Source organism: Poecilia reticulata, linkage group LG2 (assembly GCF_000633615.1).
Source record: "Poecilia reticulata strain Guanapo linkage group LG2, Guppy_female_1.0+MT, whole genome shotgun sequence".
Taxonomy (NCBI): Eukaryota; Metazoa; Chordata; class Actinopteri; order Cyprinodontiformes; family Poeciliidae; genus Poecilia; species Poecilia reticulata.
In genome coordinates this window covers 37292356-37317388 of record NC_024332.1, presented here as the reverse complement: position 1 = coordinate 37317388, position 25033 = coordinate 37292356, and the positions used below count along the sequence as shown (strand labels likewise).

Below are 25033 nucleotides of genomic sequence, written 5' to 3'. Positions count from 1 at the left end.
AAACAATGACTGGGGCAGCCAACTATATAAAGCACTCAGGGACCACTTTTTTTACAAATGTGGACAATGTGGATGTGTAATAATAGAGTACGGAACAAATTGGCAACTCAAACTGAGGCGTCTATTCTATGCGCCTTATAATGCGGTGCGCTTTATTATATAAAAAAAGTTTTAAAATAGGCCATTCATTGAAGGTGCGCCTTATAGTGCGGAAAATACGGTAATGTTTATGTTTTCAGAACAAAGTAAATTTTGAGCTTTATTCATTTTTTAATCATCAAAATTAACACAGATGAAAATTTGAAGCACATCATGTTATGTAAAATGAATATTTGAGTTTAACTGAATTAGTGGAATGAAGTAAGTTYTCTAATTTGCTAAGAATGCCCCTTTATGATTTTACATCCTAACATATCCAGATATGCAACACTCCTTATGTTTCATCCCTTGTGAGCTTTAAAGAGCCTGTAAAATATTTACACATCACTGAATGCAAACACCCCTGTGTAAAGAACAGGAGCAGAGCATATCACCTCTGTTGAATTATTTCATAAGTCGAATGTTTGGTGGTGATGTTAAAATGTTTTTTCCCCTCAGGAAGGAAGAGCCACTGTTAACCAGGATACCAGACTGGACAACCGGGTGATTGATCTCAGGGTAAGAGACAACAGAAATGTGTCAAAACTATCAGTCGGTGGATCTTATCCTAAAGGTGACTCTGGGTGAAGGAAAAGAAAATCTCAGTTTACATTCCTACAAGCATGCGRGATGCCGTGTCATTTTCAGTAAAAAAATTAAAGCRACGCCGTTCAAAACTTATCTTTTACGCTCCGTCGTCTAAATTTAGAAACGTCTTCATTCAGACTTTACAGGTTAAGCTAAAACTGCCATAGCGTTGAAGCGCGGCACTTGAGATCAAACAGAAAGCAAACTACCTAATAACTTCAAAACGACTGAGCAAACCGCTGCACCTTAGAAGAGAAAACGTTCATCTGTGATTTAGCATGCTGCCGCGTTGTGTGGGAGATGTGCTAAATCTATATGAGCAGCAGAAGGCGCACAGCCGCCGAGTCTCGCATTGTTTTGATATGTATGGATGATAYGGCTGGCAGGAAGGCGGCAACACCACAGCACAGAGACACGGCGCTCTAAAGGATCACAACAACACCTGTTTCTGTAACACTTGAAGCTCASAGACGAAGGTCTGTCATCACTTGTACACTTAAGGACCCGGTGAAGCTATAAAGCGGTTCCCACTCTGCGAGACAAACACTCGATGAGGGACCAATAAAGCTCCTCTAAGAATAGTTGAGTTTCTATGAAACTTCTCTCATGTGATGCTTTAACATCAGGTGCTTTGTACGATAAAAAGCAGAGGAAGTTCAGTTGTGTTAATTTAGTTTGTGCAATAAAGCTTGGACTTGCAATCTGTTCAGTTATTTGGCATCAAATAGCTACAGAAATTAACTTTTTTTTTTTTTTGACTGAAACAGTGCAGTTCAAAATTTAATTTAGGCTCATTTCCTTTATAGAAACTTCCTCGAGGAACCAGAGTTTGTTTCTCAGGCTTTTTCACCCACTTATGTTTTCACTGCGCCAGTGTGAAAACGGTTCACAGGGTTAGAAATTAAACTCAGAACAAGACCCCGGGTAAGGAGGTACAACTTTCAATGTTACCACGAACGCTCAGGGTGGAGATTTATAGCGGAAGATGCCAAGCAGCTAAAAACTAATCTAAGGTTCCTTTAGCCGAGGAAATATTTAAGAGTTTGAAAGTTTTACGTCCTAATTTACATTAAAGTCAACTATGACCCCCTCCTGAATGTGTATCAACAGATTTTAAATGATAATAAAAAAAGCACAAGTTTGCAGAGCTCGTATGGGATGTCGTCATGTGATAAATTTTTTTTTTTTTTAACTAAATTAAAATCTTTCCAAATAGCAAGCAGAGTTTTAGCTGCTGTGTACAACCTGAAGTTCTAGGCCAAGAACATCACCTTTTAATCCTGGCTAGAGTTTTAAAACTTGTTAGTTACATTTTGCTCTGAATTGGCACCAGCTTTAGATAAGATGGAGATAAACAATTGTTAATTATAGATTACTACTGACAATTTTGACCCTTTTTTCTGTCATCTGCATTCATTTTAGGAATACGACTCTGAGTCAGCAGACTGCATACAACAAACAGCTGGGAGACAAAATTTCAAGATGGTGTAATAGAAATAACAGCTTTTATTAACCAAACTACAATAAACAGYAAAATAGCACATATTAAAGTTGAAACCTATGCTACTTCCTGTGGGGTCAACATATCTGCATTGCTTTTTAAGGAAGCAGCAGAATCTGTTAACATTTCTAAAACAAAATCTAGTCTTTTTTTACTGATATAACTGATGTTTTATAGTAGTAAACAGATGATACACAATATAAAATATCTTACTTTRGAATATAATCTACTAAGTCTTGCWCCTTGAATRTTTTCAAGTCTGTCAGGTAAAATATATCGACACCCTTTTAGWGGAAAACAGTGGAAAAGTTATCATTTTCCTTAAAATTAATGATAGAATCAAGAAAATGAGCAATTATAAAGATCTAAACAAGTTTAATTAAAAAMAAATGTAATGATTAGCCGACTGGGTCAGAATAACTTCAAAACCGTATAAAGAAGCAATCTTACTGGAGTGGTGAAGGCCCTTTGATGCATGTAAGACAGGTTGGTGTCAGGTTACACACCTCATCAGTTTGTTGCAAACTGGGCTGCTTAGCGTTAAAATGTAATCTCTGGTTGATGCGTAAATTAAAAGCAAATGTTTAGACATTTATCAATGCAGACGGTATCGACTTGTTTGTGCATCTCTCCTTCAGCTGTTGAGTAATATATGTACGCTGATTGCTGTTTGAGTGTTGCATCATCATTTCTTACATGTGCCATCGTTAATTTTAAACTGCATTGAAGGTTTAACATTTTTAAAGTACATTTTTGTTTCTAGTTCCTCTATTGGGTGACAAATAACAAGTTGAATTAATTTGATTTTATGCTTCAACTGCAACAAATGGATATCATTTAAACAGCTTCACATCCAGGAACTCTGTGTTGAAAGAGAAATGTATCAAGCTGAAAACAATGTAAGCAATTTAAAGTTCCATAATGATTCTGTAAATGAAACTGAGCTGATCAGATGATAGGCAAAAAGATTTGTTTTTGTAGTAATACTTCCACTTATGAAGATTTCGGAGCAAAACTGTCTCTCACCTCATCACAACATGCAAGTTTTGAAAACAAACTAAAATGGTAAATTTCTGCTTAAATATAACGGTTGCAAGGACATGGTGACTTTCAACAAGAGTCTTCAGGAAAACATAAAATTTGTGATGATGTTGGAGAATTCGTTAATGGTATATTGCAAAAATGGACCCTATAGAGTGTTGGGAAAAATAAATAATGATAAATATATAGTTTTTCTCCCAACTGCATGATTTAATTGAAAAGTTGAAACATCTCAGTGAAACATTTTTCTGCTGTTTTAAACAACAAGCATCACCAAATGCATCCCTGGCAAAGTGAGCAGTTGCATAATTCACTAATAACTCTGCATTTCTTTAAGATATTGAGATTTTATCCAAAGAAAATAAACTTCCTGTATATTTTTGCAATGCTACTTTTTTATCTGTTAATATGTCACCATATAAAATGCAGAAGTTTAACTATGCAATGCATGTTATTGCATAGTTAGGTGTTCTGCAATTCTCTGGAGCTGGTTTTATAATTCCTCTAAGGTGTTTCACATTCACCAAAGACATTAAAAACAGAATTATGTTCTTGGGTTAACTTCAGACATTTTTATTACTATCAAATTTCAGTATTAACAATATTTTAACCATTTTGGAGTCTGTTTGTCACTGTTTACTATAGTAAGGGCAAAAAAACTCCCAGATGAATTCTATGCTTGTCTTGCAACGTGGGACTGAAACCGCACTTCACCAGAAATGTAAATTTTGGACCTTGAAACCCGTCTGTGGTATCTCATCACCGCATCTGGGTTTCTAAACCGTAGAGTTTGCCTCTGAGTTGTAAGTGATATTTAGGTGCTTCTTATAAGTAACCGCAGCATCAGAAGAGCTGCCAGTTTAGGAGACCGACTGCTACCTACATATACCCATCGCACCTTCTCGCTGCAGACTTGCTGTAAACAGGAAGCGCTTTCGAAGGTTTAAGCGTGGCCTCACTCAGACTGGCTTGTCGCTGATTTTTTTCCCAAGTTAAAAGAGGTTCGGCCCAAACGTATGACGCACAGCGAAAATGAGTCAGAGCCATTCTGCTCCGCAGCTTTGCAAAGGTGTTGATAAAAATTATCAGGAAAGTTTTATATCTTTTTCACTTCTTCTTTTTACCAATTGTTCTCGCTGATGCTTCAGATTTCAGTCAGACATCCCTGAAGCATCGTCTGTAGAGTTACAAGTTGGCCAGTGCTCACACGCTATCACTTTTCCCTTTCTTGTCAAAAAGCAGTCATAATGTCTATTCAAATTTAGGCCGTCAGTACAGATGAGGCTTGGTGGCAACAGTTTCTCTCCTTTTGATATGTAATAGCTGTAGTCGTAGGCCAGTAAACTGTAGAGGTTTGTGGTAATCCGAGATGAGTCAAAGGATTTTAGGGAGTGTGCTTTTATGTTTCTGTCTGCTTATTTTACTCAACTGTTACACATTTTGGTTTTGGGGGTTAATTTTTAACAGTAATCTTCCCTACCTCGCTGTCAGTTTTTACATTGATAATGATAGGTTTTGCATTCCCGGAGCTCCCGCCGGGCTCTGATGCAGGTCTCGGTCTCGCCCTTGCCAGCAAATAAATGTTTCAACCTTCGTGCAGACGGGAGGTGCAAGATACAAAAAAAAAAAACTGGCAATCTTGTTTTTGCACATCTGTTACAATTGGGTAATGAGTCCAATGAATCACTCTGTGTGTGGTAACGCTGCTCTGCTTGTGGTTCAATGCTTTATGCGTTGTGTGTGTGTGTGTGTGTTTCCTCCCAAAGACGACCACCAGCCAGGCCATCTTCCGCCTGCAGTCAGGAGTCTGCCAGCTCTTCAGAGACACCCTCACCAAAAAGGGCTTTGTAGAGATCCAGACCCCCAAAATAATATCTGGTAAAACTGTTTTCTTATCTTCCCCCAGTTGGGGAAACTGATCTTTTTTTTTGTTTTTAAAGTTATCTCAGTGGAGGCACCCTTGTTTCCATCCCACCACCCGCAGGTGCCCTGTGAGTCATGAAGTGACAGTTGTAAATCACACTTCCTCTACTAGTACGCATTTTAAAATCATAAACCAAACATTAAGTTCAGCTGAATCTCCCAGCGTTAGTCATAAAACCAAAACAGTCATGCAAACATGAAACAGTTTGGAATATGAAAACTTTCAGGCCACTTGGGATCTTAAACTTAAAACATTAGCCTCTCTCCTCTATTTTAGTTAAACACCAATTTATATTTGGAAAAGGGGACGTTTTACTGTAGTAATACTTCAATACCTTTGGTTCAGAACAAAATAAAAAATTAAACAAAAACACAATTCTTCTATCAGGCATTCAGAGTTCAGAGGTATTTGAGCTTTTTCTTGAATTGTTAACCCCCCCACAGCTTTTCCTACCATAGAGAGCAAAACCAAACTTTTAAAAATAGTAGAAATGCTCAACTGCTTAAAGCAAACATATTAATACTTTAGCAGCAAGAAAGTCTCACAACTGTGAAAACCAAGGAAAACACAGCAGAGTTCAGGGATCAGGATGTAAGGAAGTTTAATCCACTGAACACTGTTCAATCCATCGTCTGAAGATGGTTAGATACGCAGCCAAAGTGGCCCATGGCAGCTCTGGAGGAGGACAAGCTGTTTGTTCATTCCACAAACCGGGCCTTTACTTCAGGGAGTATACTCTTATGTTTCAGTGTGCTCTTTCACTCAACTGTTACACTATTTTGTTTTGAGGGTTAATTTTTAACAATGATCTGCTCTGCTTTCAACTGTAGCAAGAGTTAAACCAGTTTGAGAGAAAAAAAAAAAAAAAAGCCAAAAGCATAAAAGAAACTGCAGGCCAAACCAACCAGTGCTCCTCATGTTGAACACATTATTCATTCACACTACAGAAACACAAAATCTTAGTTTTTCTGGTCTAGTTTGTAGTTCAAATATCTTAGTACACGTGAAATAAAAACAAAACCAATTTACACGTAGCTTTTCAGCATATAGGAACTTGATTTAAGTCAATAATTCCTTAATATTGATAAAGAAGTACAAAAGTATAACGAAATAATCTTCCATTGGAACGTGACATTTTCCCCATGTTTCCCCAAGTTATAATTCTCTTGCTTCACACACACCTGATTTCAATTGATGGCCGATTAACAGACTTTTATTGAACTGCAATTATCTGAGTCAGATGTGTAAAAGCAGGGAGACATCTGAAACATGCAGGGCAGGATGCCTCGAGGACCAGGATCGGGAAACATGTCAAAATCTATTCAGAAGATTGTTTTGTAGCATCAAACCTTCGCCTCTCCACTTTCATATTTTTTAAGTTTAAGTTTTTTATTAGATGAAGAAGAAGTAGTTACCGGCTGGAAAGAACATAAAACAAACAAACAAAAAAAGATTCCTCACTCTGCTTATCAAAGTTCAAATGTATTTGAGCTCTTTGAATCGTGTTTCTTCTCCTGTTGGTGCTTTTTCTCCTCCATTCTAGTAGAAATATTCATCTTGTGCTAAAACTGCTAAAACCTGAGACGGAGGCGGCAAAAGCAGGTTACGTAAAAAACTCCAAAACATGTTACATAAAAGGGCCGTGTCTTTGTGCTATCCCTGGACTCCCACGTGATTCTCACATTTGACATGAACAGCTTTGCTCTCACTTCCTCTTTTACTGTGTTTCAGCCAATCGTTGCATCTTCGCCTCATTTTAAAACTGCCGCGTTTTTTCCTTTTGGCGGCACCTGCCAAACAACATGATGTGCTTTCTGCAAAACCGCATCTTCCTGCTACACCCATCACACGCGCAGCGTACAGCTTGTGCTGTGCGAGAACCCCCCCTACCCACGCCCTATTATATATTTTCACTGGAACATCAGATAGAGCCCTCCTTGATGACGTTTGTGTCGAACAGAAAGCTGCAGATGTGTTTTGCATGGCTGGTCATTATGTAATGCTCAAACTTGTTTTTGAACAAAAACACTGCAGTCTTGGTGAAGGTAAAAAATAAGTTTGTACCACATTATGATAACTTATATAAACTTATATAAACTCTATTTTAGCTGAGTTTTTTCATTTTTTTAATCTTTGCCTTACCAAAAAATAAATAAATAAAATGCCTGTTAAATACAAAATCTTCATCTAACAAGACTTTGGGAATCCCGTTATTTGAGCTGAAATATTACGTGTTTTGGTTGAACTCAACCAAACCCATGTCGGAAAATTTTAGGTTTTTTTTCCAATATTTATAAGAGCAGCTAAGGATCAATATTTCTGTCCAATTATTCAATTGTTTCTAACACTCAACCTTTCAAATATATCCATTCACATTTGATAGATCTTGCAGTGCAGATATTGCATAGGCTGTGTGTAATACAAAGGATGCTACAAACTTTCTTTTTATTATTATTATTATAAGGCTTTGTTATTAGGAAAATCCCATTGAGGTTAAAATCTCTTTTGCAAGAGAATCCTGGTCAAGACTGGCTGCGGCGACTTCATATAAAAATCAACACTATTGTTGATTTTTATAAACCTCTGAGGTGAAAACTAGCTGCATGTCTATTGTTCATCAAAGTGTAATCAATATAATCAATTTAACAGTTTTTAATCTTGAAATAAGAGCAAAGTTGAGTCTGAGCACAATTAACCGCCATAACAGGTTTTTGTGGTTCACCTTCAGATCAAATGACTCCACCCTCATTTGTCTTATACTCGTTTCTATTTGAGCAAAGATCAAAGTGCTTAAAGAAATAATCTTTAATCTGCCCTTTACTTTCAGAAAATCTTACTCAAAGTTCCTCCTAAGGTGAACTAAAGGCAGTCCAGGTCCCATCATTGGTCCTTAAAGTTAAGTTGCAGCTCAAATGTAGAAACTTACTTTAAATTGGCAAAATGGCTCTCCATGAAACATGAGCAGATCTGCAAAAGCGTCATTTTGTGTTTGCTAGAATATTATTTTGAAAATAATAGAAGGGTGACAGTTTTTCCACGAAAAAAAAATCAGTCTGAAAAATAATTCAGACAGATTATTTTTATTTTATCTTGTTCATTTGGTCCCACCCCCAATCAGTCGGTTTTTGTTTTTCTGCTGAGATCAGTTTCTTGCTTATCTGCGTTGTGGTGGACAGAAGCAAACTCTAAGAATAATTTCCTGCAGAGCTGCTTTAAGTGTTGGAAAGGGTCAGAAATCAGTTTTTTTTAAAGACATATCAAAACCTTTGTCATGACACTCAAATAAGATAATCTGAGACAGAAAATGACTTAACTTTTAGATGCATCCCACATAAAATAATCTTTCAACTATTTTGCTGCTACTTTAAAACCATAAATAATTCATGATCAGTAATAACTTTAAAGCTTCTTTTCTGAATGCAACCTTGTCTTTTCCCCTGATAGATATAGATCAGTGTGTGTCTGAGACCTTCGTCTCTAAAATGTAAACAACAAGGTTTCAACAAATTCTATATTATTTTTAGCCTCACACACACACACACACACACACACACGCANACACACACACACACACACACACACCCCACAATGGGAGTTGCGGGGACAGCAGTCACAACCAGTTTAATTTCTCAATTCTGATCCACGTGGTTAAAATTTTTGTTTTTGTTTGCCATCTAAAGGTTTCTGCAAGTGTCTTCATTCACCTGCTGAAGACCAGAAGTTGGTTTATCTAAAAACATTTGAGATTTGATTGTGAATTTACATTTCGGTTCAGAAGTGAAAGAAACCACTGAGACTTTCTGAGGTCAGAGCCAGGAGAGAGGTCACAAGCCGACCGGAGTGTCGCGGTATTCCTCCGCTCACAGCCTTAGAAAGGTCAGAGGTCGGACCTGCTGAGGTCCAAACTTGATTTCCACAGGGAGGAGACTCTGCAGTTGAAGGTGATCTGATCTGATCGACCAAAAGGGACGTTGTTGGAGTTTATCCAAGTTTTGTTCTTCTTCCAAACCTTCCCCCAGTCTGATATTGAGAATCGAAATTATGCATAAAAACCTTGAGTTCACCGTTCAGAGAGACACTGATTGACAGCTGCAGTAATGTTATTCTCCTTCAGGTGAACTAAAGGCAGTCCAGGTCCCACCATTGGTCCTTAAAGTTAAGTTACAGCTCAAATGTAACCAGCATAAACATCAGCAAGTCCAGCTGTAAACTCAAATCGGCTCAAACAAGACAGCTGTTTAATTATTTTTTTCTGTACTTCTGAATTTCTACCATGAGTAAGTAATAAAGTACTCCACACGCTATAGATCTGGTTGTAGAGAACCAGATCTCTACAACCAGATCTCTCTTTGGTTGTAGAGACATTTCAAGCAATCATCATTCATCATGTTTCCAGCTCCAATTTGAAAGAGCAGATATTTTCCAGTCCAGATCATAAAGTATTAGTTAAGTGCTTTGAGACCTTCCTAGTTGGTACTCATCACTCCCTAATTTGATTTGATTGAAGTCTTGCAATTATTTCAGCGGCAAATGGCAAATAAATAGTTGCCATGCTCACCGTCCTTTTGGGTTCTGCCTGAGTCTCGGCTAATTTTGGGCTAATATGTCAGTCCCAATTTGAGTTCTTTTAGACATTTGTTGGCACAACAGTGGTTCATCCCTAGAGTTTAGAAACCCTTTCATGCCTGGTTCATTTTTCAGTGAGAATAAGGGGCTCAAAAAGCACAAACAGGTCTGAAATTTGTCAGACAGGATTAAAAAAAAAGTCAAGGCACTTTGAATTGCCTTTAGACTACTTGGAAAAATAGTTTCCAAGGAAAACTTTAAAACATTACAGGGCATTTCTTTGCTTCTTTTAGGTAAAATATAAAGAAAACGTTCAAGAGTTTTGTAGAGTGCCATACCTCAGGGAAGATTGGGTAAAATTTTGAAAAGCACTCTCAGCCTTTGCAGGTCACAGTAATCTTTTTTTGCAGGTTGAGCTGGAAACCCCCCCCCCCCCAATCACTCCTGAAAATTGTCTTTGCCCTTTCCTAGCTGCCAGCGAAGGTGGAGCGAACGTCTTCACGGTGTCTTACTTCAAATCCAGCGCCTACCTGGCCCAGTCCCCTCAGCTCTACAAGCAGATGTGCATCTGTGCTGACTTTGACAAGGTCTTCTGCGTCGGCCCAGGTAAAAGGGACGCCTCCCGTCTGACACCTCATGAGCTGGCAGAGTTCTCACAGGCATAATAGGAAAATGAGCAGCAGGAGTGTAATGAAAGCGGTGGACCCTATTAACTGAGATGACACGTTTAAAACGGCGCCAATTGTGTTTAAGATTGTTAAAGTTTAGCAGACATCCCACCGGTCCTGTAACTGTGGACAGAGCTTGTAGTTGGTCCGTTAGTGACATAAAGGGACTTGTAAAAGACTTTTTACACAGACTTGGGAGAACCTGGAGCTTTGTAGCTGAGCAAATACTGCCACCATCTGATTAGGTGAGCAAACAGTTTCATCGCTTCGTTGAATGCGTAGCTGGTTTTATACAAAGACGGTCTTATCTAAAACGCTTTGTTTGATGTGTATTTAGTGTTGCTGAGCAGAGATAAAATGCATTTCTGAAGGAAGAGAGCACCACTCGGTGCATTGTGTTTTTTGCAGTTCCTCTGCGGCCGCACCTGAGGAATCAAAGGGCTCCAGATCATTACTGCTTCTCGCTGCTGTTGCCGTAGTTACAGTCATGCAGGCTCAGGACTGATTCGGTATGAAGAAGTGAGGTCAAATGTGCTCAAATATCTAAATGGTCAGAAGCTCAGCTTTGTTCAGCTTTAGCCCCTACATCTATGGTGCGCTTTGGAAAAGAAGCAAGAGGAAAAAAGGTCCAACTCCAGTATGTGGAGGAAATGAGCTTGTTGGAGATTTATCTCCACTGTCACGATGCAGTACCTTGTAAAAGTCTTTATTCCCTTTAAACGTTTTCACTTTCAGTTATGCAAGTTGTTTTATTTGTGAACATTAGTGAACAAACAGCATCATGAGGACCAAGGAACATGATCCTTAGGACAACTGATATCAAGTTGTTAAAAAGTTCAAGAAAATCCTGTTTGCTAAATATTATGCAGACTATTAATCAGAGAAGAAGCAAGGAGGAACTTCAGAAGAGCTCAAGTGGATTTGAAAAACAATCTCTCAACAGAACAATTAGCTGAGCACTCCACTATTCTGGCCTTCATGGAAGAAAGGGGGGAAAAAAACAGGACATTGTTGAAAGAAAGCCATAAAGTTTTTCCTTAAACCATCAAACATGTAAAAAGATGCTCTGGTCAGATGAGACAACAGCTGGACATTTTGGCCTACATGCTAAAAACTTTGTTTGACTGAAAATTATTACAGCAGATTACATTGAACATACCATCACCATAAAACATGGTGTTGTCAGCATTATACTGTGTGGTTTCTTTTCTTTTTTTTTCTTTTTTTTTTTTTTTGAATAATCCAGAGATGCTGGTTCTGATTCGTTAGTTTGAGCCGATTTAATTTAAGTCTCTAAAGTCCAGTAGAGACTTGGCACACACAACTCTCAGCTGGATCTGTAGCAAGAGATGGTTTTGTAAACTATTTACTCAGGAACTGCATATCACACTTTAAAAATTTATATTTGCAAAAAAAAAGAAAAATTTTTGTTTCCTTTAATAATTATCCACTAGTTTCAGTTGTACCTAAGTAAATAAAAAATTAACATAACTCTTAATCCACATTTACTTTACCCTCTTCTTCCTTAAGATCCAGTCAGGTTGCAAGTTAGTTCTGTCACTTTTAACATAATGACATGTTTCTGTTTCTCATGAACTTCTTTTGACCCTGACGTTAAAGTTCCAACGTTCAGTTTTCAGGGCAGAGGACTCCAACACTCACCGTCACCTGACTGAGTTTGTGGGTCTGGATATTGAGATGGCCTTCAACTACCACTACCACGAAGTGATTGACTCCATCACTGACACCATGGTGCAGATATTCAAGGGCCTGAGAGACAAGTAAGAAGCCAGACAGGATAGATACCAAGTCACAGTTAGACATGCTTTAGAAGGTAACCAATGTGCTGAGAAGTGATGAAAACGTTGTTTATTCATGTCCAAAGATTATACATAATGCTAGTTTTTATTCATAATGTTTTTGTATGAGCAGAAACCTGAACACAACAGAAAACTGGGTTAATAAATTTTACATGTTTGCTTAAATATTTTATTATTTGTTTTCACAACGGAGTATCGACTCTCTTGTATCTTTACTTTATAAATCAGAAGAAACTAAGAAAAATATCTTTTTTAAACATTAAGAAAACAGATGAAAACGTACATTCACATATAATGTATAAAAGTATATTAAAAGAAAACATTTTTCATCTCTATATTACATCAGGCTAAACATTTCTTGTTTTAGGTCAGTGAGGATTACCAAAATTATTCCTATGTATTAAATACCATTTTTTTTGTTCAAATTCAAACGTTTATATACACTAAGGACCCTTTAAGCAATTTGATAAAAGGCCAGGAGAAGATACTAAAGCTTTGTAAATTGAATAATTCACAACATTTGGGTTAAATGAAGACATGGAGATTTATTCAACATTCTGCCATCTGTGACTTAATGGGAAATTAAAAAATCAACAATCCCAGATACCTGAAGGGGCCACAGCCATTAGTTTCAACAGTTTTTTCCAAGTATAAACACCATGGAAATGTCCAGCCATCATACCATTCTGGAAGGGTTTGGTTTGGTTTAACCATCTTCTGAACTGTGAAGGAAGACGATAGCCAACATCATGCTGTCTGGAGGTTTCGCTGCAGGAGGGACTGGTGCACTTTGCAAAATAAAAGGCATCGTGACCGGGGTCATATGCACCGGCACCCCTAACCATTCCTGTCAGATTTCTTACTGTGATTTTGATTGGACTGATCAGATTTTTGAAAACCTTTTAATAATCCATGACTTCATGTTTCTTTGGATTACAATTATAAATAATAAATAAAACCCAGTTTCTCTTGGCCTCTTTTCAAAATGAGTTTAATCATTTTTCATTCATGCATGAAAATGATTGTTTCTATTTTTTTTGTGTGTTTTATTTGTTAAGCTAAAACAAAAGATGATTTAGAAGACAAACAGATCAAAATTATCATGTTAAGCCACAGTTGTTGCACAGTGTAATTTGATCCATATGATGTGGCTTTACTGCCTCCTAGTGGTGGAAATCAGTGCAGCAAGAAGCAGTTGGCCAAATGATAGAGTAAATATCACACACATAAATCTGGTGCAGTCAAAAAAAAGAACACAATAAACAATAAAGTCCCACTTCATGAATTACAGATTGAAGCATCTGTCCAGGGAAAGTCGGCTCTATCAGGGTTACATACCGACTAACAGTTCAAGTCGTCTTTGTTGGTTTGTTTTACCTTATGACTGTCGTTCCTCTTTTCTCTCCTCAGTCCAGTTTGCTACTTCTGTTCTCATGACTTCCCAGACTCTTTCCTTTGACGTGTGTGTTTATTTTGAGCGCTCGCTCCAACTCTAGAACAACTCATGACTGTTGTTCTCTGGAAACATCAGTCATCACATGCTGTTTAGAAATAATTTAATAAAGATTCTTTATTAGAGATATAACGGTTAGCATCTGATTCATGTTTTCTGCTTCTATGGAAATAGTGAGGGATTTTCATTTATTTACAATCCCTTGTAAAAACTTTGAGAACCTTTGGAGTTTTTCACATGTTGTGACATTACAGCCACAGCCTTTATGTGGAAAAACTATTACAAACCAGGGTATTAAAGAGAAATAGAAGGAAAAAATATATGTTTTTCTTGTTGTTGTATACTTATTCATTTCCATTCAGCTCTTTTTAGTCAGTACGATGTTGAACTACTCATTGCTGAAACCTTTTCGGCTATAAATCTAACATAGACCTCTGGAAAAACTTAAGAGCCCACCTCACTGAACCCCATTGAAAACCTCCTGGTTATTCCACCAAATATTGATTTCTGAACTCTTCCTGAGTTAAAACATTAGTAATGTTGCTGTTTATAAACGAATATGAACTTGTTTTCTGTGCATCATTTGAGGTCTGAAAGTACCTCAAATATTTTGACCATTTCTCATTTTCTGCAAATAAATACAGAATTTTTGCTTGGACTTTTGGAGACATGTTGTCAGCAGTTCATAGAATAAAAGAACAATGTTCATTTTACTCAAACAAATGCTTATAAAAAGTAAAATCTTGGGGCTGAACCATGCTGGAGTAGCACCATCCCTCCAGCCTGATGCTACCAGTACCATTTAAGCCATGGAGATTGTGTGTTCAGAGTGATGTGCAGTGTTTCAATTTGATGATAAAGAAAAGCATGAGGTGTGCTAAAACTGCAAAGTCTACTGAAAATGTTGTTTTCTTTTAATGTGATGAGAACAACCTAATTTATTCCTGCGTTATATATTGCATGTTAAACCTTTGAAAATCAGTGACTAGTGAAATGAAAACTGTCTGCTGGTTTTTCTGCACCAGCTTCCAGACCGAGATTCAGACGGTGAGCAAGCAGTTCCCCAGCGAGCCGTTTAAATTCCTGGAGCCCACCCTGCGGCTGGAATACACTGAGGCCTTGGCCATGCTGCGCGAGGCCGGAGTGGAGATGGGAGACGAAGATGACCTGAGGTCAGGTTACGTCACACACCCTCTGCACGGGACGCCATGTTTTGTCATATGGTTTCATTTGAAAATACAGAAGTCAGGATATGTTTAAGGAACTCTGTGTTTATGTAATTCTCGTGATAAGACCAGTTCTCCTGAACTTTTTCTTGTTGAGCAGGAAATGAAAGAATTTGAAAGCTGTGTGAAAGTTTTTGCTGATGGTAAATAAAACGTGTTTTGTTATTCCGCAGCACTCCTAATGAGAAGCTGCTGGGCCGTCTGGTCAAGGAAAAGGTTCGTACAGTTTAATCCAGTCCTCGAAGGCCTCCGTCCTGCAACCTTTTTGGGTGCATCCGCGCTCCAACACACCTGAATCACATGAACAGTTAATGATGAGACGTTTGCTAAACTTGCCGAGGAGTTAATAAAGTCATTTAATTCTGGCTTGCTGGAGCAGGTAGGCATCCAAAAGTTGCAGGACTGGAGCCGCTGGCCACTGCCACATTTAAATCCAAAAACAAAAGTGCTCAAAAAGTGAACTAGTTGCTTCACTTTTGTGCTCTTATTAATATCCGTTGTTTTTATTTTTACTTTTCCTCAGTATGATACTGACTTTTACGTGCTGGACAAGTACCCACTGGCTGTTAGACCTTTTTACACGATGCCGGATCCAAACAACCCTGTGAGTTTCTCATCTACACAAAACACTGAAACACTTACCATCTAAAAAGCAAAAATATGTAATGATAAATCTGCTTCCAAACATTTTTAGAGGGAAGTTTTCTGGCAAATCTCTTCAGCTCCATAAATTAAAAAAATTACTATTTTCTCACTTTTAAAAAACTATTTTAGTGAAATGTTTCTTGTAAAAGTATTAATAACCCTTAAAATGTTCATATGTTGCTATTTTATAACCACTAACTTATTTTCATGAGGAGTTACTGACAGAAAAACAAAATATCAGGAAATGGAAAGGATTTTTTTTTTTAAATGCTAATTATTTTATATACAAAGAAAATTTTAAAAATTTGACATCCATTATTCACACCTGGCACCAATCTGTCCTTTTATACTGGAATGGTAAATGGATTGTAGTTGTTGAAAGAAACGGAGCAAAGGTGCTCTGGACATGTGAGATCAAAATGTAACTTTGTTTTTCCCTTCATGCAAAATGCTTCTGTCTGTGGAAAGAACTGACGAAATGCTCCAACTATAGTCAAAGGTTGTTTTACATATTATTGACTCAGAGTGGATGAACTCTGAAATTTTCAGGGGGGTTTTGGTTGGGGAAAAAAAAAAATCCACTTTGATTTCACTTCACGATTATGTAATATGATAAGTTGATGCATCATATAAAGTCTGCATAAACAACACCATAGTTTGTAGTGAAACTGTGAAGCAGGTTGAGGTATAAAGACTCATTTAACCCTAATTAACATTCAGAAAGTTGTTTACTTATCTCCATGTAAGACCTTGTATACTTAGTGTAAACATTTTATGCTAGTTAACAGATAATATGATTCTTTCCTGGTTTTTCTTCCAACCAGAAATACTCCAACTCTTACGACATGTTCATGAGAGGAGAGGAGATCCTGTCTGGGGCTCAGAGAGTCCACGACCCTCAGCTGCTGACCGAACGGGCTCTGCATCATCAGATCGGTAAGAAGCAAGCTTAAAACGCATTCACAGAATGTATTTGAAAGGATTTGTCTCCCTCTGCAGACGAGTGGCAGGTACTACAATAACAGAACGTCTAAAGGATTGAGAGTGTTTATGGAGAAAAAAGCAAAATGTTTAATGTGCTACTTTGTAACAATTCAGTTTTTTTTTCTGATGATTGTAGATCTGGAGAAGATAAAGTCATACATCGACTCATTCCGATATGGAGCGCCCCCACATGGTGGAGGAGGGATTGGTAAGAAGCTTTTTAATCTTTTCTACTGGAAACTTGAATCTGGTGAGTTACCAACCCGTCCTCCCTCTCAGGTCTGGAGAGAGTCTGCATGCTGTACCTGGGTCTCCACAACGTGCGTCAGACCTCCATGTTCCCCCGTGACCCCAAACGTCTCACACCCTGAGCACAGCGCCTTGTGGAAGAATCCCATACCAACCGGACTCAAAGCTGTAGGTGACGGAGATTACAACTAATCCACAATCCAGAAAGGGGGCAATGAGGGGGATAGAGCGCCACCCCGTTTCTAACAGGCTGATAGAAGTTAATCGCGAAGAAGAATGAAGCAGTTGTAATAGAAGGTACTTTATTGATTTGTGTGCATAGTTTTCTAACAACTAAAAACAGACGGGTTGAAGAGGGAAGGAATGGGCCAGAACACTCCCAGAGGAGGCTGCACACGTGTGATTAATCTTCTAATTAACAAGGGTTTTCTAAGGGTTAATTATGTGGTTTAAACAACTGGAACACAAATCAGAGTCCTTTGTATTACCAGCACCAACATTAAGTATGATGATTGTGGTTTTCAACAGTTTGCCTGTAACTAAATGTGTTTTATAAGTAATTAATGAGAAATAAAAATGGTTAATTAAAGAAAAAACCTGTTTTTGTTTCTTCCTGGGAGCTGGAAGGACATAAATTACCAAAATAATAATTAGATTTGAAAGGATTAATAATTCAGATACATGTTTGTTTTGTGTACATAAATGTTGCATTATAAATATTAAAGCTTAAGTGCATTTCCTCACTCATACTTGGCTAAAGCCTCCAGTTTCCATCCCTGCTCCAAAGTGAGCATCAAAGTGCTTCAGTGTTACAAACATACATAAAACTATAATAAAGTTTATATAACATTTACACAAAAAAAACTTTTTTTTTGATTGGTGCGCATGCATACATGTGACGTTGCTCCCCAAAATACTCTGTACATTCAGGATTTACTGATAAAATGTTGCTGGGTGATTGCTTTACTCGGTTGCCGCTCCGCTGACTTGCAGGATGAAGAGGAAGATGTGAACGATATCGACGTAGAGAGAGAGCGCGCCGTAGATGTACTCCTCTGGGCTGATGGCCAGCTCCCGATTCCCGATGAGAAGCTGAGTGTTGTAGACTAAAAACTAAGAAAAGAGGAGAAAACAAGTTTCACATCTGAAACGTTTTAGTGTTGACATGTTGTTTCAGTGTGGGTCTCGTGTTTTAGGGAACCTTAATGATCAAGAAGACTAAGAAACAGCAGACAGATCAGGCATTAAGTTGTGGAGAAGTTTCAAACGGGATTAGCTTATAAAGCATATTTGAACATTTCTGAGAACAAGAACCTATGCTGCAAAACCGGCTCAATCTAAGCACAATAACTTTGCTTTTCTTCAAAAATGGACAGAGAAGATGGATGATGCTAAATACAGGGAAATCCTAGAGAAAACTGTTAGAGTCTAACAGTTAGACACTGTGAAATATTTGACACATTGTTTAGGATCGTCGTCATGCCAGACAGAACTACAATGAAAAAGTTTAGATATCCTGGTGTTAGAATGTCTCAGATAAAGTCCAGAGCAAAACTTTACAGAAAATTTCTGATGGAATGTAAAATTTACTCTTCGGACACTGTCCATCCAGTCTCACTGAGTTTGAGGTATTTTACAAAGAACAACGGGCGGAACTGGAAGGGACATGACCCGAAAGATGTGTAACAGCAATTGACCTGACGCCACCTGTCAATCAATCCAGTGGGTTTGTCACAATTTGTCCTGAAGTAAAGGCCTCTTAGCTGGAGGAACTGAACCTCTGACAAAGAGTCAGGGTTTATCATTAGGAATGACCTACGGTCATGGAGATTTGGTGAAAAATTAAAGGAGAAAATGGTAAAACGTTGTCAGAGGGGAACATGCACTTAAGATACGCTTTAACCCAGAGCATTTAGAGCGCGGAATAAAATTTATTCCATTTCCAAAACCCATTGAAGTCTGGAAATGTTGGTTCTACAAAGTAAGAACATTGTAAAACAAATTATCCCCCTTTCTTACATTCTGGCTTTTGCTACTTTGTGCTGTTTTATCCCACAGAATCCCAGTATAATAAACTTTACGCTTCACCAAGCCATAAATCCTATTCAAGCACAGTTATAAACACTGATCACCAGGTTCATCAATAAGCACTGATACTCTGAGAAATTCTGGTTATTTGGAAATCATACATTGCATAAAAATACAGTTGCACTCTGCTGCAATTCCTATAAAAACGACAAACATGCTATTTACCTCTTCTCAATATAGCTTGAAATCAATTGGCCTTTTCTTGCAGAACAATATAGAAACACAAAGCTGAAATGATTTGAAATTATGCCGGCGTTCACTCACCAGAGTGTAAACGACGGCTCCGATTGCAGCATAGAGCATGTGCAGCCAGGGGACCTGTTGAGTGACATAGAAAAGGCTCTCTAAATGTGAAAATTGGTCACACATGCACACCCCTGTTGAGCTGCCGCTGAAGCTCACACAGAGAAGCAAGAATATATTAAAGGCCTTGACCAAAGAGTCCTCACATATTGGAAGGAGAGCACGATGGATGTAACAATCCCAATGATCATGAGCAAAACAGCAGCTATGCAGAGAAATCCCCCGCAGGAGGTGAAGTCCACCTGTGATTAGAAACAAGTCATTAAAAGGATGAAAGGGAGGCAGAACATGCTTCAAGCCACACATAAAGGAGCAGTGAAAATGTATTTTTTTCCTTTCTTTTTAGGTTTCTCAGTGGAGTTGCAATAAAGAAAAAAAAAAAAAAAAAGAAAGTTGGCTGGATGTGCCATGTGCTGGCCAAAACATGTAACTTATGTATCTGGAGTTGCATCAGATGGGATTCACATCTTATCCCAAAATGTTATAAATATTTAAAGGAGCTCAGTGCCCCATTGTAATGTGAGACAAAGGAGTTATTTTACACCGACAACAAAGACATCCTCTGACAAGCCACAGGCGGCTGAGCTGCAGCAGAAGAACCGTTTTCAGATACCTTCGTCTGGAAGCAGAAGACTGTCACGGCTATGCACACTACGCCTGTTATTCCCATGGCGATTATCACCGCTTTGGTTTCATAATAGCTGGAAAAACAGAAATATACAGATTGAAATAGGATAACAYTTTACCATGTTTCAACCACAAACTTCAGAGCATTTTATTTGGATTTTATGTGGCAGAAAACAGAAGATTATTTGTTTTCCAATTTTATTACAAATAAGAATCTTAATTTTATTTAATAACTCTAGCTAAAATTCAAAGGAACTAATGAAACTGAAGCTTTTTAACATACATGCAAAGCACTGCATCACCCTGAACCAACATCACTGTGACACATGGTAGTGGCAGAATGGTGATGTGGGCATGCTTTTCAGACTGAAAGAGCTAATCACAGTTGATGGAGGGAGTTCAATTCAAGGCAATCCTGGAACAAAGCAGGTTAAAAGAAAAACAACCCTGGAGATGTTAAGGAGCTTCCAACCTRACCAACAACAGAATGATTTAGATCAGCACATAAATAAATCCATGTGTTAAATTGGGCTAACGCTAAAGGGAATCACTGGAAACTGCTATCGACAGACACTCTCCATTCAGTTTGAGCTTGAGTCATTTTTAAAACAACATTTGGCAAACCTGCTGGTGCAAACTGGGCATAACATACACCCAAAGGATGGTAACCGCGAAAAAAATGTGGTTCCTCCAAAGCACTGATTGAGAAAAACTGAATGCAGATGCATGACGCAGCAAACGTCCAAGATTTTTACTTCTTCTACTTTGTGTTGGTCTTTTTTAATAAAACACATTGAAGTTTGTGTCTATAACCTGACAGAGCGTAAAGAAAAGACTTGTGCAGTGCATTCAGGTGTTCAAAAACAAACCTTGAAACTGTTCCAGCCATATAAGACAGGGCAACAGTCTGCAAGATAAAACACGACAAGATGTGTTTTTTTTTTATAATTAACAGCTTTGCTTTATTCTTTCATCTTTACTTGCTGCCAGTCTTTGGCTCAAGCCCTAACTCCTCACCCAGCTTTTGGCTTCAGATTCAGGATAAATACTTACAAATATTCCCAGCAGCACCAGATTCAATGGAAAACGCCTCCTACACAGAAAACGAAGGAAAATAATGTGACGTCTTTTAAAACCCAGAATAATTTCTGATTATCTGGAAATGATCCTTGCTTTACCTTGGCCCTTTGCAGCAGATGAGAATGCAATACACCAAAAAGAAAACAGCGCTATGGAGAAATAAATCAGGAATGTGGTWCTGCTTGGCTGACYGTCAAATGTTATAAAAGTTTATTTTGCTTTTTTTTACAATAAAAWTAGACATTTTTGTTAAACGTTTAGTCACTGTTGATGGAAAGTAAACTCACAAAGAAGCCCAGTAGATTGCTGGGTATTGGGTGACAAACATCTTCACTGGGTCACTGTGAAACCACAGACAACAGGGTCACCAGCAATGCTTTCTTTTATTCAGCCGCACTAAACAGATAGAAGTGGTGTTCTATTGGACTGAACAGGGAGACTTACACAAACGTAAAGACACCGACGACTGCAAAGGTGAACGCAAGCTGCACAGTCAAAATCAAGTAAACCTGTCCACAGACATGRAGGTCAGATTAACAGTGATTACTGGCACACTGGACAACAGAGGAACAGTCTGAGTCCCTGACTCTGGCAAAGAGAAGAAAAGAAAGTCCTTACTTTTCTGATGAAGGCGTGTCGAATGGACGTGCTTTCCCACTGGTTGCTGAAAAAGTCATCCATTTCTCCTGCAGAATTGCACAAAAAAAAAGGCAATTTAAGCTTCAGAAGTTAATCTGAATTCAATAGAAGTGAGTGATGAAAGTCGGTGTAAGCTCCTGGGAACCTGGGCTGGACGCAGACAGTCCTGCTGACAGAGTGGAGATGGGCATGGCAGGCGGAGGGAAGCCGGGRCCTGGACACATGCCGGGACTGGGGCTGTAGGAYGGAGGAGGGGGCAGAGGGGCGCCATGTTGTGTCAGGAAGGGGTAATTATTACACTTAGGATCCTTCAGGGCGTCCTCATAGGATGGAGGAGAATCGGTTTTGGAAGACATTTYTCTGGACCACCTTAAAAAGGAAGTTAACAGAATTATATGAGATGCATTTATTGCTAATGACTGTATGCTGATCAGAGAAWAAATACTCTGGTGAGGATTACTGTGTGCTTGTAGAGCMATYCCCATACAAATAAGTGGAATAGAAACTGCATTGCACATGTTAAAACAGACTGACATGAGAAAAAAAGTTAAAAATGTCTACTTTAGTAAATAAATTCTGTTTTATTATGGTTGGACTAGTCAAAACAATGGAAGAAATAACTCAAAAAATTACAGTGATTTGAAAATAAATTTTAGTCAAAAATATTTGTGATAAATCCAAAATAACAGCAAGTCAAATAAAATCAAATAGATAAGAACATAAAACTTAATTAAACAAAAAAAATTGAATAAATTAATTAATATAACAAATATTACAGAGAAAAGTTTTTAAAACATTAACACTAAGATGCCCTCAGACCTCCAGGAAGGCTGTAACCAAGATGAGGGCAATAATAAGAAATTGATKAACTTTAGTTCTTACCAGCAGTATTGAGACAACCTTCTTTCCAGATAACTCAGATAACTAACTTGAGGATATTGGGAGTAAAAAAATAAAAAAAAACTAATAGAAAAACTTTAATATTGATTCCAAAACATAAAAGTTCATTTTCTGATCACCTTAAACCTTTTCAGGATTCTTGCTGCTGAGTTTTAAAGTAACTCCAGCCAAGCTGTTTTAGTTTTTAGGAGTACRTGATAGCATTATATAGCCAGTAATATAACCACATTGTTTGAACTAAGGTTTGCATTGATGACTTAACTTTAAAAGTCTAGTAATCCAGTATTATTATCACAAAAAGAACAGGTCATATGAGAACATGGCTCTAATTAAACTCCCCATCGTGTCGTAGTTTAGTCTGAATATTACTGAATAAATGTGAAAAATAGAAACGTACCTTTGTTGGCCTCAGCCTGTGATGGGAGCAGAATGCCCCTCCGTCCTCTCTGCTTACTGACTGTCATCGTTGGAACATGTCCTCTGTGTAACTGGATATGCTCACTGAAACTCACACTGCTGTTTCACAGAAAGCATGCCAAGTGGTACACACGCTGCCTGGTACCCTCAYTGTTTACTTAAACAGAATGCAATGAAATGTAAAAACAAACATGGGAAAAAAAAAAGGAACAAAATTTGAACCTCAAGTTTTACTTTTTTCCAAAATGTTTTCCTTCTTATTCTTTTCCCATAATTATAGTTCTGTTGTGGGCAAAAGTTTAAACATACTCACGTGATGGGTGTGGATTTGTTTTGTTATTTTTGTCACAGTGATGTGTAACTTAATGTAACAAAAGCAAAGAAAACCCTTGTTCTTATGWTTCTTCAAAAACAGAGGAAATACACAATTATTCTCAAATTGTAAATTCAAGTATAATTGAAAGTAAATGTACATGCGGCTTTTTCCCTCATTATTTTAACTGAATTATTGCTTCCAATTATGAACATTAGCATTTCTTGTGTTTATTTCCTCCGCCTTATTTTGATCAAGCAGCTGAACTCATGAATTCCGCAAAGGCACGCTGTCCCATCGCGGTGACGTCATCACGTTGAGTTCGACGCACAGCAGGCTATGGCGCTTCCTGACTGGATAGTGACATCGTTGGTCGCTGCATCCTCCTTCTGTTTCTTGTGCTTCTTTTTTCGGTACCGACGAACCACGTTGGAGTTTTGCAGGAAGCTGCTGAACAGGATCATGGCTCGAACAGAGAAGCCGCTGTTCCGAATCGCGTTAGTACAACTTGAGTTATTATCAGTTTGCTGTCTGTGTAGCTTAGCGACGTGTATTGTTTTGATTTCTGYTGGTAGCAAGCCTACATTTATTTAAATTCGGGATGCCGAAAACTTTGTTTACATGCTGATGAATTGACTGCTTATAAAAGTTAATTTAATATCTTGTTTTTTTCCCCAGGTATACACTCTACACAAGGACCAGACTGGGTTATATATACTACAAGWGGCAAATGAGGAAAGCCAGGGAGAATTATCCTGCTGGGCATTCCACTACTCATCCTAYGGAGCTGAACGGTACATAGCACCGAAGCGCATTCAGGGATTATTCACATTTTTCTAGCATTGCAACCACAACTGCGGCATATTTTATTAGTGTTTTATGTGACAGACTGACATAAAATAAAAGGAATTATTTTCCTAGCATAAATCTGACAACAAATKTGACTGAAGTCACTCTGTTTTTCTATGACAGTCTCACAAAGAGGATTTTCTAGTAGCTATCAAATCTTAATACATTTTAAAAGGTTTTTCTAAAGGTTCTGAAAAAAAAAACTTTGCAGCTCTAATCGAGTTYTGTTAGCTTGACTGTGGGCWTAAATAGCCAAATTGTAAAGKTTGCAGAGATCCCTGTGCTAAACTGCAAAGTTACGCATAACTGCACGTAACCATGAACATATATGKTGGCAGCATCATGCTGTGATGCTTTAAAAAAAAAAGGTTAACCTTCCAGCAGAATAACAAGCCTAAACATACAGGCAGGCTGAGGAACAAAATGTTGTATTATTATTTTTCTCTTCAGAATTATGGTGTAAATGTTTGTGTTTACAAGTTGTAAAAAGCTTCAGCTGGTATAAATTCTTCTGTAAGCTTCAGCAGGGAGGTCTTCTTATTTACCATGCATTTATGGGTTTTGTGTGTTTTCTGATCTGTCTTCTTCCTGTTCGTCCACAGGTGTAAAAATAATTCCCATCTCGGTTCTGTCTGACAACTACAGCTACCTTATTGTTGACACAGCCTCCAGCGTCGCAGTTGCTGTAGACCCTGCAGACCCTCAAACAGTTCAGGTGAGCACACCAACTGTCATTTCTTGTTAATGCAGAAGTGTTTTGACACCTGAAGCTGTATTCTCGACAAATGTGGGAAGTGCACTTTGTCAGGTTCCTGGTAAAAATCTCCAGTGATGAAATGCTAAAGTAAAAGCATTTGATATTAGCTYGTTCTCCCAGCTTACATGTAARTGGCACACTTTGTTGATGTTGTTTCTTTATAACCTTTCAGACAGTGCTTGAAGAAGAGGGAGCAATGTTAGAAGCTATATTATGTACCCACAAGCACTGGTGAGTATCTGGTAATTTTGGCAAGC

The 25033-nt window shown here is 38.1% G+C and overlaps 3 protein-coding genes across 3 annotated transcripts in view; 2 read left to right on the top strand and 1 right to left on the bottom strand.

The window, feature by feature from the left end:
• The window catches only part of dars1 (aspartyl-tRNA synthetase 1), a 43166-nt gene extending 25767 nt beyond the window's left edge, over window positions 1–17399 (top strand). Inside the window, exons 9-18 of the mRNA XM_008403174.2 lie at window positions 598–657; window positions 5035–5146; window positions 10230–10364; window positions 12060–12207; window positions 14725–14871; window positions 15099–15141; window positions 15449–15529; window positions 16395–16506; window positions 16691–16762; window positions 16834–17399. Of these exons, the coding sequence (XP_008401396.1) occupies window positions 598–657; window positions 5035–5146; window positions 10230–10364; window positions 12060–12207; window positions 14725–14871; window positions 15099–15141; window positions 15449–15529; window positions 16395–16506; window positions 16691–16762; window positions 16834–16925 (1002 nt within the window). The 3' untranslated portion in view covers window positions 16926–17399. The remainder of the gene's footprint in view (window positions 1–597; window positions 658–5034; window positions 5147–10229; window positions 10365–12059; window positions 12208–14724; window positions 14872–15098; window positions 15142–15448; window positions 15530–16394; window positions 16507–16690; window positions 16763–16833) is intronic.
• A 141-nt stretch (window positions 17400–17540) lies between these two features.
• Window positions 17541–23076, bottom strand: LOC103460835 (protein lifeguard 3-like). The gene is made up of 12 exons (XM_008403164.2): window positions 22838–23076; window positions 21686–21909; window positions 21520–21587; window positions 21346–21410; window positions 21189–21242; window positions 21000–21050; window positions 20875–20914; window positions 20691–20728; window positions 19808–19895; window positions 19341–19436; window positions 19156–19209; window positions 17541–17916 (listed from the first exon to the last, which is right to left on the bottom strand). Exons 2-12 carry the CDS (start codon window positions 21894–21896, stop codon window positions 17767–17769), a joined length of 915 nt encoding a protein of 304 aa, XP_008401386.1. The 5' UTR covers window positions 21897–21909; window positions 22838–23076; the 3' UTR covers window positions 17541–17766.
• A 399-nt stretch (window positions 23077–23475) lies between these two features.
• pnkd (PNKD metallo-beta-lactamase domain containing) overlaps window positions 23476–25033 on the top strand; it is a 10273-nt gene continuing 8715 nt past the window's right edge. Inside the window, exons 1-4 of the mRNA XM_008403183.2 lie at window positions 23476–23667; window positions 23849–23964; window positions 24622–24734; window positions 24949–25007. Of these exons, the coding sequence (XP_008401405.1) occupies window positions 23510–23667; window positions 23849–23964; window positions 24622–24734; window positions 24949–25007 (446 nt within the window). The 5' untranslated portion in view covers window positions 23476–23509. The remainder of the gene's footprint in view (window positions 23668–23848; window positions 23965–24621; window positions 24735–24948; window positions 25008–25033) is intronic.